The 16539-nt window shown below is 48.4% G+C and overlaps 2 protein-coding genes across 3 annotated transcripts in view; one reads left to right on the top strand and one right to left on the bottom strand.

The window, feature by feature from the left end:
* Nucleotides 1-1468: 1468 nt before the first annotated feature.
* Nucleotides 1469-5397, bottom strand: NCDN (neurochondrin). Its single transcript, XM_037379181.1, has 6 exons — nucleotides 5159-5397; nucleotides 3729-4715; nucleotides 3281-3507; nucleotides 2880-3104; nucleotides 2514-2656; nucleotides 1469-2190 (listed from the first exon to the last, which is right to left on the bottom strand). The coding sequence occupies exons 1-6, from the start codon at nucleotides 5258-5260 to the stop codon at nucleotides 1754-1756; spliced, it is 2121 nt and encodes a 706-aa protein (XP_037235078.1). The 5' UTR covers nucleotides 5261-5397; the 3' UTR covers nucleotides 1469-1753.
* A 228-nt stretch (nucleotides 5398-5625) lies between these two features.
* KIAA0319L (KIAA0319 like) overlaps nucleotides 5626-16539 on the top strand; it is a 34253-nt gene continuing 23339 nt past the window's right edge. The window contains exons 1-3 of one of the 2 annotated variants that reach the window (XM_037379180.1): nucleotides 5626-5790; nucleotides 6971-7137; nucleotides 13002-13696. In XM_037379180.1, the coding sequence (XP_037235077.1) occupies nucleotides 6996-7137; nucleotides 13002-13696 (837 nt within the window). In that variant the 5' untranslated portion in view covers nucleotides 5626-5790; nucleotides 6971-6995. The remainder of the gene's footprint in view (nucleotides 5791-6970; nucleotides 7138-13001; nucleotides 13697-16539) is intronic. The other variant, XM_037379179.1, reaches the window with a different exon arrangement.

The following is a 16539-nucleotide window of genomic DNA, read 5'->3' as shown; positions in this document are numbered from 1 at the left end:
GAGAGGAGCTGATACAGGCACCTATCTCTCATTAGCGCTAATGATAACCTTTCATTAATGGGAAGCCCACACCCTTTGACCAGAGGCAGAAGAGCATACAGGACCAGGGATAGTTGAAGGTGAAGCATCTGAGGGCTTGAGTGTTTTTTTTTCTGACACCCTGAAATGTGTTTCTGACTCTTCCAAGGCATTGATGTTTCCCCGCGGTGTAGGGATGAGGTGTTCTTGGCAGGATGGGGAGACTCTCCCAGCCCACGCTCGAGCAGAGCTGTGCTCTTTTCCAAGGCCAGGAGGCTCATTTGCATGTTTGGCTCACACGGCTTTCTTCTGGTAGCACCTGCCTTTGTCCCAACTTGCATTAACTTTTCAGGGCTGAGCTGGAAAGATCAGAAAGATACTTTTCTTGAGCAAGAGCAGACACCTCCTCTCCAGTTGTGTAAGGCGTTTGCTTTCATAAAGCAGCAAGATAAAACTGTGGTGTAAAGCAGGAATACACCCCGACTCAGCCCTCCTGCTGGTACAGCTCCTCACTCGGTTTTTCTTTCAATCGGACGATTCCACAGCCCCCCCAGCAAGGGTTCTGAGGGCAGCCAGGATGAGTGCCTCGGCCTGGCAGCAGAGGCAGTCCCCGGGGAGGCGGCTGCTGCTCCCACAGAGCTCCACGACTGACACCTGGTGGAAAATCCTTCCCGGACCCGCGGCTGCCAGGCAGGAGCTGGGCTCCAGCCGCAGTCATCCTCCCTCAGCCTGACTCCGCACCACCACCCCGTCCCGGCTGCTCTTTTGGGGAGGTTTCACACTCAGGCTCACAGGGTCCTTAGTGGCGGCAGCCCAGGCTGCAAGCAGAACAAGTGATTTACTCGCATTGTACATGTGGCCTTTCTCTTACATAAAGCAAACTACTCGTCCGCGCAGGGGGGCAGCGAGGTGCAATTCACTCATTTCTGCTTTCACAGTCCATCCCCGAAGGCTCCAGGGAGCTTCAAGGCAGGTTGAACCCCTCACCTTGCAAGTGGAAAAGTCCCACTGTACATCTCATCTCTGCAGCAAGAGGGAGCTGAGCCAACACAAATCACCACGGCCGTGCCTCGTGCAGGTGCTTTACAACACAGGCAACAGCAGACCGCGCTGCGAAGGATTTCTAGATGGTACCAGGCGTGGGTGTGAGCCTGGCGCGTGCATCCCACAGCACAGCAAAAGAGCCTCTGTATGTCTTCACATCTCATCTGTGCCACGGTACGGAGAGTTACTCTCACTGCTATCAGTAAATAGTAAAGTTCTTCCTGTTCCTGCCCTTTATAGGCTTCTACATGTAGTAACGGGTTACTTCACTAACAGGTGCAGGCCTCTGACAAAATAAGGTGACATCCTGAAGGGCTTACTGTGATGAAATTGAGAAAGCACGTTAACAGGAGAGGCAGGCAACCTCTCAGGGCCCTGGCAGAAATAAATCCCAACGCTGCAGGAATTTAAAAAACAACACAACAAAAACTGTCTTTAATAAGAAAACAGGCTGGTTTTAAATATTGACAGAGCTCAAGCAGGTGCATGTTGAAATGTTCTGAGGCAGCAACAGCTCTGCACATCAGGTTGTGCACAGTGCAAGTACTGCTGAACTCTGCTGCACCACTCATGTTATAAAGTTTGGTCATTTAAATGTTTTTTAATGGCACCAAAAGGTGCATGAGAAACACTGAACAGTTCTTGTACAGGTGCTTGGCTTCATTTCCCACACCAGGGTGGCTTTGGCTGTTCACTCCTCGGACAGACACTGTTCCAAAGCTGCCATACCGTAAAGGTTGGCCCACTCTCTGCCGTAGTGTGACAGGATGACATCCCTGCATGGCTTGCTGGCTCTGGCCAGCTCTACCAACACACCCTGGAAAGCGGTGATGAGTTCAAAATCCACCGAGGCTGGAGCAACGCGGGTCAGTAACTCAGAGAGGCCTTCCAGCCACCGCGCCTGGAGGATGGCTTGCGGCAGCCAGGGGAAGAGTGGCACGCAGCCGGCCAAGGCCTGCATCCCCAGGAACCAGAGCTCACAGATGTCAGCCCAGGCGCCCGTGTAGGCAGGTGACACGGCTGCGGCCAAGCCGTTGCTACCGGGGTCTGCTTGGGTGGTATGGGCCTGTGATAGGAAGCAAATGGCAGCTCCGAAAAACTCCTTGGCAGACTGCGTCCCCTGAAGAACTGGAAGAAAAAGGAGATTAATGACTTGATACAGAGCTTACTCGGCCAAAGGAAGGATCCTTTGGTGGGTCTGTCTGCAGCAGGGCTTTCGGGGAGATCAGAATAACATCCTCCTGCCCTAAAAATCTCTTAATTCCAGTGCACCTGCCTGCTGAATTTTTGGCATATTCCTTGCCCCTCCAGGTTTTTGATTTCAGCACTTTTTCAATGACAGAAACTGGACCTGTTTCCCTCATAGCAGCTTTCTCCATCCCAACCACCCAGACCCTGGACCCTGCTCACACAGAGCAATGTGCATCTTTGCCAATGGGAACTCTTCTTACCTGCTGAATTTGAAATGATTCTGGCCATCATCAGGCCCAGAGTGGCAATATTCGCTGCTAGAACCAGTTGATCTTTCTGGGGCAGCAGAAGTGGAAGGGACTTTAGCAATGTGTCCATCAAAGAGGCAAAGGTTTTGTCTCGCCTAGAGAGAAAGCAAACCCTGAGACATATTCCCTGAGCAGAGTCAGGAGCACCTGAAAATGTTAAGGTTAAATGCAGCACCAAAAAAAGTAATGTAATTGATGTTGAAAAAGGGATAACCCTTTTTCAGCACAGTGTTTTAAAAGATACTGCAAGCTCATTTCACAATGCACCCTCTTTCCTCCCACTGACAATCTCAAAGCAAGCCCCTGCAGCTCGATTACCTGATGAGGTCTGGTGCAGTCACAACCAAGTTAAGGAAAATCCCACATGCAGTCTGCAGACTCATTTCAGTGCTTGTCAGTGGAGTCAGGGACCCAGACTCAGAGGTCAGCATTGCCCACTGATGGAGGAAGTACTCACACAGCAGGGCTGGCGCCCCTTCCGAGATGAGGATGTCTCGGGGCCTGTCTTCTGCTGTTAAATGGCAAAAGCCAGGCAGCAGAAACCTGGAAAGGGAAGGAAATGGGAAACATGAGGTAGAATGGGGCTAAGCCCTGCATTTACATCCAACAGGAGGGAAAAAAAGCGCCATGGAACTGGCACTTCAAGGAGAATGGAAAACAGAAAAAGATTTGAGCAGCTTTGTGCTAAAATGCATCAAGTCTACGCTTAAAATACACACCTCAGAGCATCCTGGGGTAAGCCAGAGCCCTTGGTGCTGACCAGCTCTGGCTGGGGGAGACTCGCAGCTGGGCTGCCCTCTTTGAAAAGCTTCTTGGCATAATGAACAAGGAAAGGCAAGAGCTCACAGATTTCCTGCTTGAGGGATGATGTCTCTTCTGCCATCCACGCTCCAAGGATTCGAACAGAAGCTAATATTAAAGGATCTTGTAGCTTCTCCTGTTTAACCTGCATGAAGAAGGAAGCAGATAGAAAATGACACATTAGGGCTGTTTTCCTATCAAGCTACTACAGGTACGAAAACCACAGTGGGCAAAGACGCACATTTTGCTCTACACAGCTACAGCCATGAGCTGCTGAGTCCCCATTAAGCGTCCTGGTGAAGAGCTATCAAAGCCTCCCAGAGAAACCCATGAAAACATGCTCTTTACTTGAAAGCCCTGCATTACCTGTCTCAAATAGAATATTACAGCTCCAAATGCCTCCTCCATGATCCTCATGAGTTGCATTTTCTGCACCTCTTCTAGCAGCGGTTTCTCTTCTCTCAAGCACTCCTGGATCCCCATCTCAATAAGGACATAGCAGGCTGTTACCACCTCTTTCTTCCCCTCCACCTCCAAGGGCTCTGGCTCCTCTAGGGTCAGGCGAACCTCCACACAAGCCAAGTTCACTAGCAAGGCCAGGAACTTGCTTCCAGCACTCCCTTCTGGGATCCACTCTGACCCACAGGCCTGCACAAGGCAGGCAGCAAGCTTCAGAGCAGGGTCCCGCTGTGACTGGCTGAGTTTACTGCCCAAGATGTTAGCCAACCCTTTGTAAAGTCTATGGAGGCACTCAGAGCCCTGCGAGTCCTGTGTGAGCGGTGGCGACAGGGGGATGAAGTGAGGCAGAACCTCACACAACTCAAATTTGGTCAAGTCTTCAGCCTTGAGAAAATCATCAGACAGCTTGCTCAGCACGGTCAGGAGGTGTGGAGCGTCTCTCTGCCAGCACTTTGCCTCTGCTACGGCCAACAGCCCCAAGAGCAGTGCCAAAGCACGGTCAGAGCCATAACTGCAATTCATGTAGGCCTGGCACAGGACAGGCACTGTCCCTTTGCTCACCAGCTCCCTGGGGCCTCTGGTAGTGGCCATGACAGCACTCAGGCACTGGTATACATCATCGATCATGGATGTGCTGTCCGGATTGCAGGGGGACACCAGGATGTCATTGAAGGTTGGGATTTTGTTCAGGATCTGGGAGTGACCAGCTAACTCTGGATCAGTGCAGAAACATGCCAAGAGAGTGAGGCCCAGTGCTCGGAAGGTGTGCTCGGGGCAGCCTGCCGGGGGGTGCCCCGAGATGAGCAGCCGATTTGGAAATGTGAATCCAATTGCATCAAAGATCTGGCGACGGGTCTTAGCATCTACTTCTCCAGCTCTGACCGCTTTGGTCACCTGGAAGGCAAACAAGGGGTGAGCGCAGAGCAAGAGGCTTTGCTAAATTGAACAGGACTGAACAGGTAAATAGGAAGCCAAAACAAGATTAGTACAGAGGAGTACAAACTGAGCTGGGCATTTGGCCTGAGTGCTAATCCAGAGGTTTACCTGAGTGTTTCAAGAGTGTGGTGATGCTGCCTAACCCTCTGCACACCCAAACCAAGGCCAGGCACACTCCACTTTGCTGATGGGCACCCCAAGGCGCGAAGCCCCCTGCCCCAAAACCCCCGAGGCCCAAAGCCCCCTGTCTCGAGGCCTCCAAGGCCCTGAAGCCCCCAAGGCCCGCCAGCACAGCGGCAAGCGCCGCTCGGGCACCCGCGTTGCCAGCGGCGGGGTTCGCCCTCCCCGGCCCGTTCCTGAGGCGATGGCGGCCACGGCGTGGGCCGGCGGTGGTTCCCTACCAGCAGCAGGGCTGCGAACTGCTCGCTGTCGTTCCTCGCGTCTCTGAGCACACCGAGGCACCTCTTCAGCGTCGCACTTCTGTCTCCGCAGTCCGAGGCCATGGTCAGGCAGGAGAGGCCGAAGAGCAAGCAGCAAACCCACCACCACCAGCCGCGGTCTCCCGTCCCTTTTACCTCATCAAGGTACCGCTCGTGCAGCCTCGCAGCCAATCCAGGCACCGCTGCCGCGCCGCCGACCAATCGCCTGCCGCCTTGTTGGGCAGCCCCCGAAGCCCCGCCTCCGCGCGGCCTGTAGGCAAATGACCTGTGGCTGCGCGGCTTCCTTCGCCCGCGGGCTGCGGGAGGGCGGCCCCGCCCCGCCCCCCGCTGGGCTGACGTGAGGCGGGACAGCCGGCTCCGGAGCCCCGGCTCCGACCAGGCAGCGCCCGCAGAGCCCCGGTTCCGGGAGGCGGCCGTTCAGCTTCCGGGTGAGGGGTGAGCGGGTGCCCGCCGCTGCCGAGGCGCCGCCGCCATGGCCGCGGGGCAGGAGGCTGCGCTGCCCCGGGGCCCGCCGCGCTGGAGGCCCGGCCTGGCCCCGCCGCCCGCCTGAGGCCGCCGAGGAGCCGCCGAGCTCGCCTCGCCATGCACCCCTGGTACGTACCCGCCGGCGGCCCGGGACGCTCCCTCCTCCTCCCGCCCGGGGCCCTGTCCCGCCCCCGGGGCCCTGAGGGGCTGCGGGGCCTCCGGCCTGGGCGCGTCCCGCCGGCCGGGCCCGCTGCGGGGTGAGCCCGCCCGGCCGGCGACTGCGGCCCGGCCCCGAGTCACGGCGGCGGCGTGGGCCGAGCCGCCCTGGCCCCCGTGGGCAGCCCCGGTGGCGGCGGGGGTACCCGGCCCAGGGGTGGGGGAAGTTTCCTTAAGGACCTGTTGGCTGAGCAGCCGCCCTTTGGCATCTCCCTTCGGGAAGCTTTTCCTCCTGTGTCCGCCCCGTGGGGTGCTGCACGGGCGGCCGCGGGAAATTCCCTCGGGATTTAACAGAGGGTAGGTGTTCAAGCAGCGCCCTGGTAGTCGGGTCTGTAACTATATTCCCTTCTGATTCTTCAGAAAGGGTAGATTTAACTCCTTGTGCCTAATGGTGCTTCATTACTCTTTATAAAAACAAGTAATCTTTACTACTGGTGGAGTAATTAATGTTTTCATATCACATCACCTAGAGCTAAACTGTATTTCGCTAACATATGAGGCTGTAAAAGCCTTTGGCCTTAGAAGGGCTGAGATGGAGCATCACTGCTTTTGTGATCTCTGCCCTGCAGAGCGAAATACGGGGTGAAACAGTTCTTTGACCAGCATTGCTGTGTGCTTGTTTCTCTTTGTTTCTGGCTGGTACCAGCCAGCACCAACTTGCAAGCGATGACATCGCCAGGCAGATGTGTGGGGTTTATCTGTGCCTTCGTTATGCTTGTGGCTGGGTGGCCATTCCCTGCGGGATAGCTGAAACAAATTTCCCAAATGTGTCTTTGGAATACGGTAGTCTGTTATAGTAGATATTTTGCCGCTGAAAGTGGTGGGGTCTGGAGGACAAAATCGCAGGGGTGATGGGAATGGCTGTTGTGGTGACCTGCTGCGCTTCAGCACTGGAAACGTTGATACTACAGATTTCATTTTAGTAACGTATTGATAGTTACTTAGCAGCAGTGGTCTAAGTCACAGCAGGCAGATAAGATGTTCCTTTTCCTCCACAAATGTGCCATGTTCTTCATAGTGTCAACTGGATATGTGCAAGAACGTAGCGATTGCCAGTGGATGTTTTGTGTTTCATATCTTATACATTTCTAGAACCCTGCTGCTGCCCACAAAGGCCATGGAGAAGAGGTTGGAAGCCAAGTTCAGCATTAGCGCCCGATTTCTGTCACGATACTACCTGGGAAAACCTGCAAGGGAGCTGAGAAGTCTGCAGCTGTTCTACCTGTGTGCTTGCCTGTATGCCTTGTGCTCCTCAGCAGGTGATTCTTCTGTTCTCTCTGGGACTGTGTCTATATTTTTTTAATGATATTTTTCCTTCTCACTTGTTTAAAATATTCTGAGAGGGAAGTGAAATTATTTGCTGCTAGACATTGTAGCTGGTTTAAAAAACAATCCCCCACCCTTAATAGTTACTAAATGAGGTGTCAGAAGGGTGGGAGGGATGTGGGGTATGAGGGGGTCCTTTCTTACACTACTGAATTGCTCCGATAACCAGCTGCTATTTTGAGTAACCAAGTGGTCAACAGCAGGGTGTCTGTCCGACAGCTACTGCTGTGCACTGTCGCATGCGGTGCTAGCTTTCAGACACTTGCCTGTATCTCATAAAAAGGCTTTCTCTGAGCTGAGAATCTTTTTTTTCGGAAGGAATAAGTGATAATGTGGAAAACAATTTCATCTAAGGAATACACAAAGCACGTTGGGAAGGCAGGAATGTTGGTTTTAGCACTCAAATGTTTAACAGTCTCCCCAGACGCAGTATGTCAATAATCCGTATTTGCCTACAGGCAACTGTTATGTTTGGTTTCTTATTTCCTGTTCAAACTTGAGTAACCAACCTCCCGCTCAAGTAAATAACCAAGTTAGTGGCTTGTATGGAAATTTTCACCTAATGGATTGCGTGTGTTTTTTCTTTTAGAGTTCAGATTCTGACTTTTGAGAGACTTGTTAAGTTCCTGTGAGTGTTTTGAGGCCACATCTTCACCAGGAGGTGGTATTTTTTCCATGCATGCATGTAGCATTTACCAGATCTAGTTAAGAAAGTTTATGTGCCCTTTTAGTCCCTCTTTGTTCAAGTTGCAGTGAATTACAGGTTTGAGGCAGTGGTGACCTCAGTATATATCAACCCATGTGGCAGCTGCCAGCAGCTTTCTGTTTGCTGGGAGGTTGCTATGCTTTAATGGTAGCAAGATTTGAAAAGGGGGTTGTTTTGGTTTGTTTCTTTGTTACGTGGATGTGTTCTCTAGGCTGCTGCAGCATTTCTATTGTTTCACCAGGCCTTTCTGAACACTTACTGAGTGACAGATTTGATTATGCTAATGAGCTGTTTGACCTTAATGAGCTAATTTAGAACCTGGAAAGAAATACTTGTATTCCTGGTCCTACCAAAGGGTTCTCAGCACTATGTGTTTGGATTGTGTGTTTCCTTATAGAATTGTGTTTCTTGTGTGGTGTTCCCTGTTTTTAGTAATACCTTAGAAGTCTACAGCTGGAGCTGCAAATACTGTGTCACTCTTAGAGGGTGTTCCGGACAGTGCTGTTGTGCTTGAGGGCTGCTTGGGGGAGTTAAAACCATGAAGGCTGATGCATGCGCAGAAATAAGCATAATTATGCGTGACATAGTTATCCTGATGTGGATGCTTTTTCCATTGTAGAGTTTTTTTGTTCTGGTCTTGTTTGTGTCACTGAAGCAGCAAAATTTGTTAAACTGAGGAGGAATTACAGCTGCCTAGAAATTAGCGTGATCATGTGGGGTTATGTAAGAAGACTCTGTTGACATAATTGGTTACATGTGACAGATTTAAAAAGTCTATAGAGTCAAGTCTTTAATCATTAATCTGATATCAGGAGGGATTAACTGCCTGAACAAGTCTGTGAACCTGAATTTATTAATAGAAACTGTTCTTGTCTGTTCCATTCCCCTGCTGTTCAGCAAAGCTGTGAGCTGCATTGCCAGGACAAGGAACTCCTGAGTTCATGGGAAGAGCAGCATTTTTTTTGTACTGGTATACTAGGGAAGAAAAAAAAAAAGACAAAAACAATATTAAGAAGTGACTAAGCATACCCACTGTGCAGATGTCTTGTGATTTGTGTTGTGCTAGGCTGAGTAGGCAGCTGGGGCTTGGGAGGGAGCTCATTCTCAGGGATGTTGCTGCTGACAGGTTTCTCGTGCTTTGCTCTGAAGCTGTTGGCATTGGTGCTGCCAGTGACCAGATTTACTGGTCTGCTGGTCCAACGCAGCCTACAAGTTCCCATGTGAGACTGCTGTATGTGGTTGCATAGGGTCCAGCACATGGAACTGGAAGGGAGCGAACAGGCAGTAAATAAGCAGGAGTTATAACTCTGCTTGTACTCACAGCTGCCTTTTCTCATTTGGTGCAGGGCTGTGTTCACTTACTGCAGGTGCTGCACCAGATTCTGTGGAGGTCTCCATCTGGAAGCCTGCGAATAGCAATGTGCAGCTTCTCATCACAATGATTTGTCTGGCCTGTAGTGTGTTCCTGCAGGAGTTTTGGGAAGGAAGTGTTTTGTGACTAGGCTGGGTGAATTTTCCTGGCAGAAAATCTTTCATCTTTCTAGAGATGAAATGCAAGTGTAGACTGAGGAGCTCTGCTTTCTGCCGTGGCACTTGGAGTTGTCTGAATGTGTGATGCCCACCAAAGACCATGGGACCTGCTTAGGTGAAAGTCAGTATGGTTCTGTGGAAAAAACACACTTAGAATTCTGGGCTGGCGTATTGAGTGAGAGTTGCCTGTTTGCTTCTATTGTTCCTGAAGTTAACTGAGTTTTAAGCAATCAATGTACAGCAATTCAGAAACAACATTGGCTAATTTCAAACAAGTCCTATGTGGCCATTAACAGAGTTCTGGAAACAGAATCTGGCCAAAGTATAATTCAAATCTCTGAGTCTTGATTTAGCAGTAGATTAAAAGAGAAGCAGAATGCTCTCAGCATGGTAGTGTTGTGTCGTGGCTCTGACATACCTAGGAGGTGCTTATGGGGATTCTGGTTTTACATTTAGTGTGAATAGATATAATACTTGTTATCTAGTGATATTTTTCAACAAGGAATACCTTCACTGGGAACACTTTTGTTGTGGTGGACTTGGCAGTACTAGGTTAGTGGTTGGACTTGATGATCTTACAGGTCTTTTCCATCCTAAACAATTCTACGATTCTGTTTGTGCCCTGGTTCTAAGTACTAGAAAGCTGCTGCTGAATTTCACCGAGTTCTGTATCGAGCCTTAATTTGAGTGTTATGTGTGAGCCAGGACTGGCATCTGAGAAGAGATGGATCAGCACTGGTCAAGGAGGAGGGGTTTTGGGGATGTGGGAAGCAGCACATTTCCCTTTTGCACAGGATATGCTTAATCTTTAATAGAAAGTGAATTTTTTAGGCTGAACTGAGTCTGAATGGGTAAGATCCTCATGAAATTGACAGCGACAGTGTAATTCTTCCATTTTTTCCTTGTTTCTCAAAGTCTGGAGTGTGTGTGTACATACACACACCTTTTATGTGTAACCCCCCACCCTGTCCTAATTCAGGCCCATCAGGCTAGTGCCAGGTGCTTGTCCCTGCCTGTGCGCGCTGTTGTGCCAGGGTGACTGTCAGTCCAAGCACTTCGGTGTGTAATGAGGTCAGTTGTTGCCTCGGGCAGACAGGCTGCCCGTCTGCTTGCTCTCGAAGGAAGTGCTGTGTGTTGATGAAGTGTGACAAGGGTGGTGATGATTTTAAAGGTGCTGATGTCAACTTCTCTCTGTTGAATATGCGGAGTTTCATTTACACATTGCAGTTGGGCCTCGCTTGAGTGAAGAGCTTCCCCACGTTCTGCACAGCTGTGGGTTCAGACACCCACAGGGAGAACTGGTCCCCCAGTTTGGTCGCAGATCTTGAGTGCATTCTGTTGCAGCTGATGCTACCTTTCTGGAGTCTCGTCTTCAAACTGCCTTTGCTGAGCTGGCTTCAAAATAAGCTGTAAATAACACTTTTGCTTCTTGTTTCCCAATATCTCAAAGTGGTGCTGTGAGTTCCCTTTTTAGGTTTAAATTCTTGTAGCAAGAGATTCCACCCAAAAGGTACTTGAATACGGCCACTGTCCTTGATCTTAAACAAGTGTCTAATCCATTCTGGGTGAGAAAATCATTGTATGTAGATACCTTTAACGATCAGGAGTACAAAAGCTGTTACATCTACTGTGGTGTTTGGGATAACTGAATTATAACAAAAGATGTCCTTCATCTTCTCCGCTTGCTTTCTTTGGCCATACAAGATTATCCAGTTTCATGCAAGGTTATAGAAGTGCTATGACTTTCCACTTCCTCCTGCACCTGGGGGATGGTGCAGGAGGAAGGACAGTGTCATAGCACTTTTGTGTCACTAACTTTGGGTATTAGTTGTGATTCATAGAGTCAGAGTTCTTTGCCATCTCAGTAGCGTGAGGTAAAGTGCTTTTGTGGCTGTAGTTTAAAGTCCTAAAGTCAAATGCTTCAAGTAGCCTAAACCAGCCAGAGTAGAAGACACTGGCACCTGTCTGTACTGTTCTAGCCTCACAGAGTTTTCCAGGGTTGGTGCTTGAGGAGGCTGAGGTTGACCACTGCTTGTGTGCTCCAGACTTGATCAGAAAAATACATCCCCCTCTGCGCTTCTGTCTGTGTCGTGGTTGATGCTTGGAAAGCTTCCTGCTATGTAAGCCTGCTGTGGCTCAGCAGGGCAGGTGGAGTTGTGCCGGACAGTGGGGACCTTGCATCATTTCTTCCAAGAATCCTAAAACACACTGCAGGGGCATCACCAAATTACGTTTATTTGGTGGGTGAGACATGGAGATCTATGTGGTCTTTCCCCTGTGCCTCAACATACTAAATCTTTAACATGTTTGTCACTTGGAAGTGACAAGGAGAAGTGGGGTGGGAAGTCTTATCAGGGGAGACAGATGGATCAGTAGCCTCTGCATCCATGCTTATTAATTTGTCTAGTTACCACTGCAGTAAACATTGATATAAAGCAACATGAAGCCTGTATTCATACAGAGTTACGGGAACAGTAATGTTACTGAACTTTTCTTTATGTGCTGTCAAGAAAGGGGGAGCAAGGTACAATAGTTTAAATTCAGGCTATTTTAATGGAGAAAAAGTTTCCCATTTGTGTTGTGTTCAAAAACCCTGTTCTTGACAGGCAGGGAGCCAGATCTAGAGCACATTCTTCAGCTGCACTACTCGGAGGCCAGTGACATAGCTCGTAAAGTAATCTTCCAGTGACCTATTATCCCTTGGATGCTGAACACAGCACAGTGTAACAGTCCCATAGGTCATTAGTCTATTTTTAGGGAATCCTTAATCTGCAGAGCTCTGAATTTTGGAAGCCTTTAATCCATTGATCCCTGCAAGCACTCTTAATTTTTCATGCTAAGAAAAAAAAAAATCAATATGCAAAGCAGTTATTGCTTTACTGCTCATCTGAGATCTGAAGTAATTTAACTCTTTACAAAAAGAGCTTGACACGATTTCTGTTATAGAAAGCATTACAGTGGAGCGGGTGGCAAGGACAGGCCTTGCAGTCCCCTGTTCTAGAAGGTGTAACAACTTCTCAAGCGGAGCAGTTTCAGTGACTGACCTCAAACATCAGCATGGAAGAGGAAAAAAATGCCTTTGTACTATGAACCAAGCCAGTGTCACTGTTTCCAGAGTTCTCCTTCAAAGCAGACTATGGGCAGAGAGGCAGTGGTGGTTATTGGTTAGATTAAGAAATGACTCTGGATTCCTGGGTTTGATTTCTGGCTCTTAACCTGCTGCGTAACCTCAGCCTCACTGGGCAGCCTGTGCCTTAGTCTTCTCTGAAACAGGAACATTCTCTTTTCACTTCTTTTGTGGTACATGGCTTTAGCTCAGTTACTAAAAAGGGTTGTGGTCCCTTTGGTAGGAGGTGCAGATTGTTGCTTGAAGTCTTGTGTAAGTACTGGATACTGAGGCCAGGTATAGATTCTGAGAGGTCTCCATTTCATTGTCCTGTGCCCTCTCCCCTGCATTAATCCTGTGCCCTAAATTCATCTTCACAATAGTGATGAGGATCTGTTGTCCAGTGCTTTAAAGGATTGAGAGTTGCTTTATTTGTCTTGCCTCCTCTTTCCCAGATGCAAACTGGAACAGATCTAAATGTGAGCCGGGGAAGATCCTGTTTGGTAGCCGTTTGAGATCGTGGGAAGATCACAATTTACAGCTTCTGGAAGGATATCATACTGTACAGTCCTGTCAGACTGCTTGCTGCCAGAGCCCCACCTGTGATGCCTTTTGGTTCTTAGAAAACATGTGCATCCAGGTGAACTGCACTATGCCTGGCATGTGTCAGGCAAACAGGACTGGCTTTTCTGACTCTGTTTTGGTATTTTTAAAGAAATCGAAAAGCACAGAGCACTTAAAGTTTCAAATGGAAGGTGACATGAAGACCTGTTTTCATAAGTGGTTGGACTGGGGCATCCCTGTGCAGAGGAAAAAGAGGCTGCGGAGGTCATTCCAGAAGTGGAGCTTGGCAGGTAACAGCGTGGAACTCCTGAAAAGGGATACAGCAGCGAGCCCCAGTCCTGAGGGTGCAGCCAGAGCATCAAACAGCAAGTCTAGAAGCAGCCGAAGTGAAGCAGAGCGCTTAAATGATGAAGTACTGAGGCACTTGGTGGCAGACAGGCCTGTTCCTGAAGGCCATCCAAATCAAAAGAAAGACTCTCTGAAAAACGGACAAAATCCAAGAGAGCAGAAAACCAAAAGCCCATTTCCTCCTAAAAGCAATAATGTGAACAGATCAAGCGACGCAGACGGTGTTGGCTTGCTACAGGTAAGTATGATTGCTGGGGCTGAAATGGGGCTGCCTTGGACAGCTGTCACTCTCCTGCTCCATCTTGCTTTATGTAGACTTTGACTTAAAACTGCTTAAGTGATAGAATACCTTTCTGGCTGCCTGTTTTCAGCCTCCTGTCAACAAGGCAAGGCCAAGGGTTGGGGGTTTTGTTTGTTTTTTGGGGGGTGGAAGGCTTTCCCCCTTCTTCCTAGCTGGGATAAACTGTCTTTGGGAAGCTGAGGGGAGGTGGAGGTCATGATCATGCTTATCTTGCATAATCACAGAGCGTGGTTGCCAGATGAGAAGGAAAGGTGAGATGTGATGTCAGTGGGAAGCGTCTGGGAGTTGAAAACTGTTACCTGTAAAAGTACTTTTTTTAGATCCCCAAAATAAAATGTTTTCCTTTGAATGCTGAATTGAGGCAGTTAATATGTTATTTTATAGACTCACGCATTGAGTTTCCAGTGTACTTTCACATCAACCAGCTTGCTTGAGTTGGCATCTTAAATGCCAACTTTTTTTCTTCTGTTTTTGAAGACTGCTACAGTTTCTCAAATCCACAAAAGCTTATATTGGCATTGGTTGAATGAAGCCAGTTTGGTCTCTGCTCCAAACACGTGCAGTGTTAAGCTAGTAAATCTAGATGTTATAGAGAAATTGGCACATTTGAATTGTTAAATTATGTTTGCATTTTTAAACCTGCAAATAGTTTTTTGAGCCTTATCATACAAAAAAAGCCTGTGCACTCATGATGGTGAAATAGAATTCTGCTTTGTGAAACTGTTCCTTAAATACATTTTACCATGTTTCTAGGATTTGGCACTGTTGAAGCCTGATGCCTGTCTCTGTAGTTACGTTCTTGTTCTGGAAACCTGGCTGAATTTCTCTCCCTTGTATTCAAATCTTAGTTCCAGGTAGGGCTGTGACTGGTCTGAGCCACCACCCTGCAGAGCAGGATGTGGAGAGCAGCCAAGGGACACTGCTGAGAGCTCCAGGGCAGCACAAGTGGCGTGTGAAATCATGCACTAAAACTTTACAAATGTTTGATTTTTCCAGAACCCCACAGCATTTAGGGCTGACTCAAGATCTCAGCTTTCTCTCTCCCCTGCAGTACTAGAGCATTTCCACCCAGCCTGTTCTTTCCTCCTCCTCATACTTGAGCTTTACACAGTGACCCCATTCTCTCAGTTGTTATGCATGCAGCATCTGGGGAGACTTCTTTGCAGCCAGTCTTTAATGTCTTCTGTTGCTCTTGGGTAATAGTTGTTATCTCCCTGCTTGTTCAGTTTGCAGTGCTGCATTCTGAGTTGTCATGTTATTACTGTTCAGTGCCTGTCCAGTAAACTGGATTTTTAAATAAAAAAATCATTCAAATAAAAAAAAAATCAATCAAAAATATTGAATTACACTGATTAATCAGGTTCTGAATATTGCTGAGTATCCAGGATTTCCCATCTTCAGGAAGCAGTCCCAATGTCATTACCGTGCGCTGTTGGATGTATGCTGGGGAAGTTTTTCTTCTTACTGGTTTCTGCTAGTAAGAATGGTGGCATCTCTTGACAAAATGCAGGTTCATCAAAATACAAACTTATTACTAAACTATATTGGCTGTGGTGGAATTCCTGGAAGTCACATTTTTGAAGTTTAGGAAAGTTTTTGAGGAGGAGAAAGAATTAAAAAATCCACCTTAACAGGAGTATTGAGCTGAAGCTGGTTCTACCCAGCCCTGGGCTAATTCCTTGATTATTGAACCATCCAACTTTCACCTGCAAAATATAAGGCAAGCTATGCAGCTGTCCTTGCATTTCTGATCTGAGAGCAGTTTAATTTAGGCCAAGGATATAACATTCAAGGCTGTGTACTTGGGACATGGCCAACCTTTGCAGGAGGGAGATGCTAAAGCAGGGAGTTTTACAAGTTGGGTTGGTTGTGGGCCAATATAAGTAAAGTTACACACATGCTGAAATCAGTAGAATTTCGCCTGGGCTAGATTTAGTCCAGTAATGGAGCACATGGCTTCAGCAGGTGAATGCTGTGCATTTAATGTTGTGATTGCTAAGAAGGTTTGGCAGGTGGGGAGAAGACTGCATGCGAAGTAGTTCATACCTGGGAGCTTCAAGCATCTGAAGTGGGAAAGGACATCTGAGGTCAAAGTGGCTCTTAATTCCTCTCTGAAAGGGGAGGAAGAAAGTAATGTGCATATTCTCATCTTCTATTGATGAGCATTAAGTGTGTGGAAGGCAGATCTTTTCCTTTGCTCCTAGGGACTCGAGGAGAAGTGACAGTTTTAGGAAAACATTGCCTCACTGAGTTCTAATTTTCCTCTTGCAGTTCCAGTAGCTCCATAGCCATCTGCAATGTCATTCACTAATGTGCAGCTAGCATTACTTTGCGGTCTTGCTGTATCCATGCTATGGAGCCAGGGATGGGTGAAGGAGAGTGTACCAGGATAAACCACAGTGCACCCTGCTCATCAGCCCTTAGCTAAGGAAGAGAAATTTCTGCTTTTCCATTAGAGTGAGTGACGCTTTCCAGGCACCATTTTTTTTTTACTGCCTCGTAGAAATACCTGTCAGTTTTAAAATATAGCAATGCATTTAATAGCCAAGCAGAGAAGTATTTAAGCGCAGCACTGCTGTTGAGAAGGGCTGCTGCAGCACTGCAGCAACTCTGCAGTCAGACTGGAAAAGACTGCAGCCTTTAAAGTGGATTTGTTACAACAGAGCCAGAAAGCTCATTCCCGCACTCACAATTCTGGCTACCGTTAGCCCTAGCCAGCCCGGGGTTTGACTCTTGCTGTCATGCTTACTGCTAGTGCTGGGTGCTTTTTACCCCATGAG

The sequence above is a fragment of the Falco rusticolus genome, chromosome 3, assembly GCF_015220075.1.
Source record: "Falco rusticolus isolate bFalRus1 chromosome 3, bFalRus1.pri, whole genome shotgun sequence".
NCBI classification, from domain to species: domain Eukaryota; kingdom Metazoa; phylum Chordata; class Aves; order Falconiformes; family Falconidae; genus Falco; species Falco rusticolus.
This window is presented reverse-complemented; position numbering and strand designations above follow the sequence as displayed.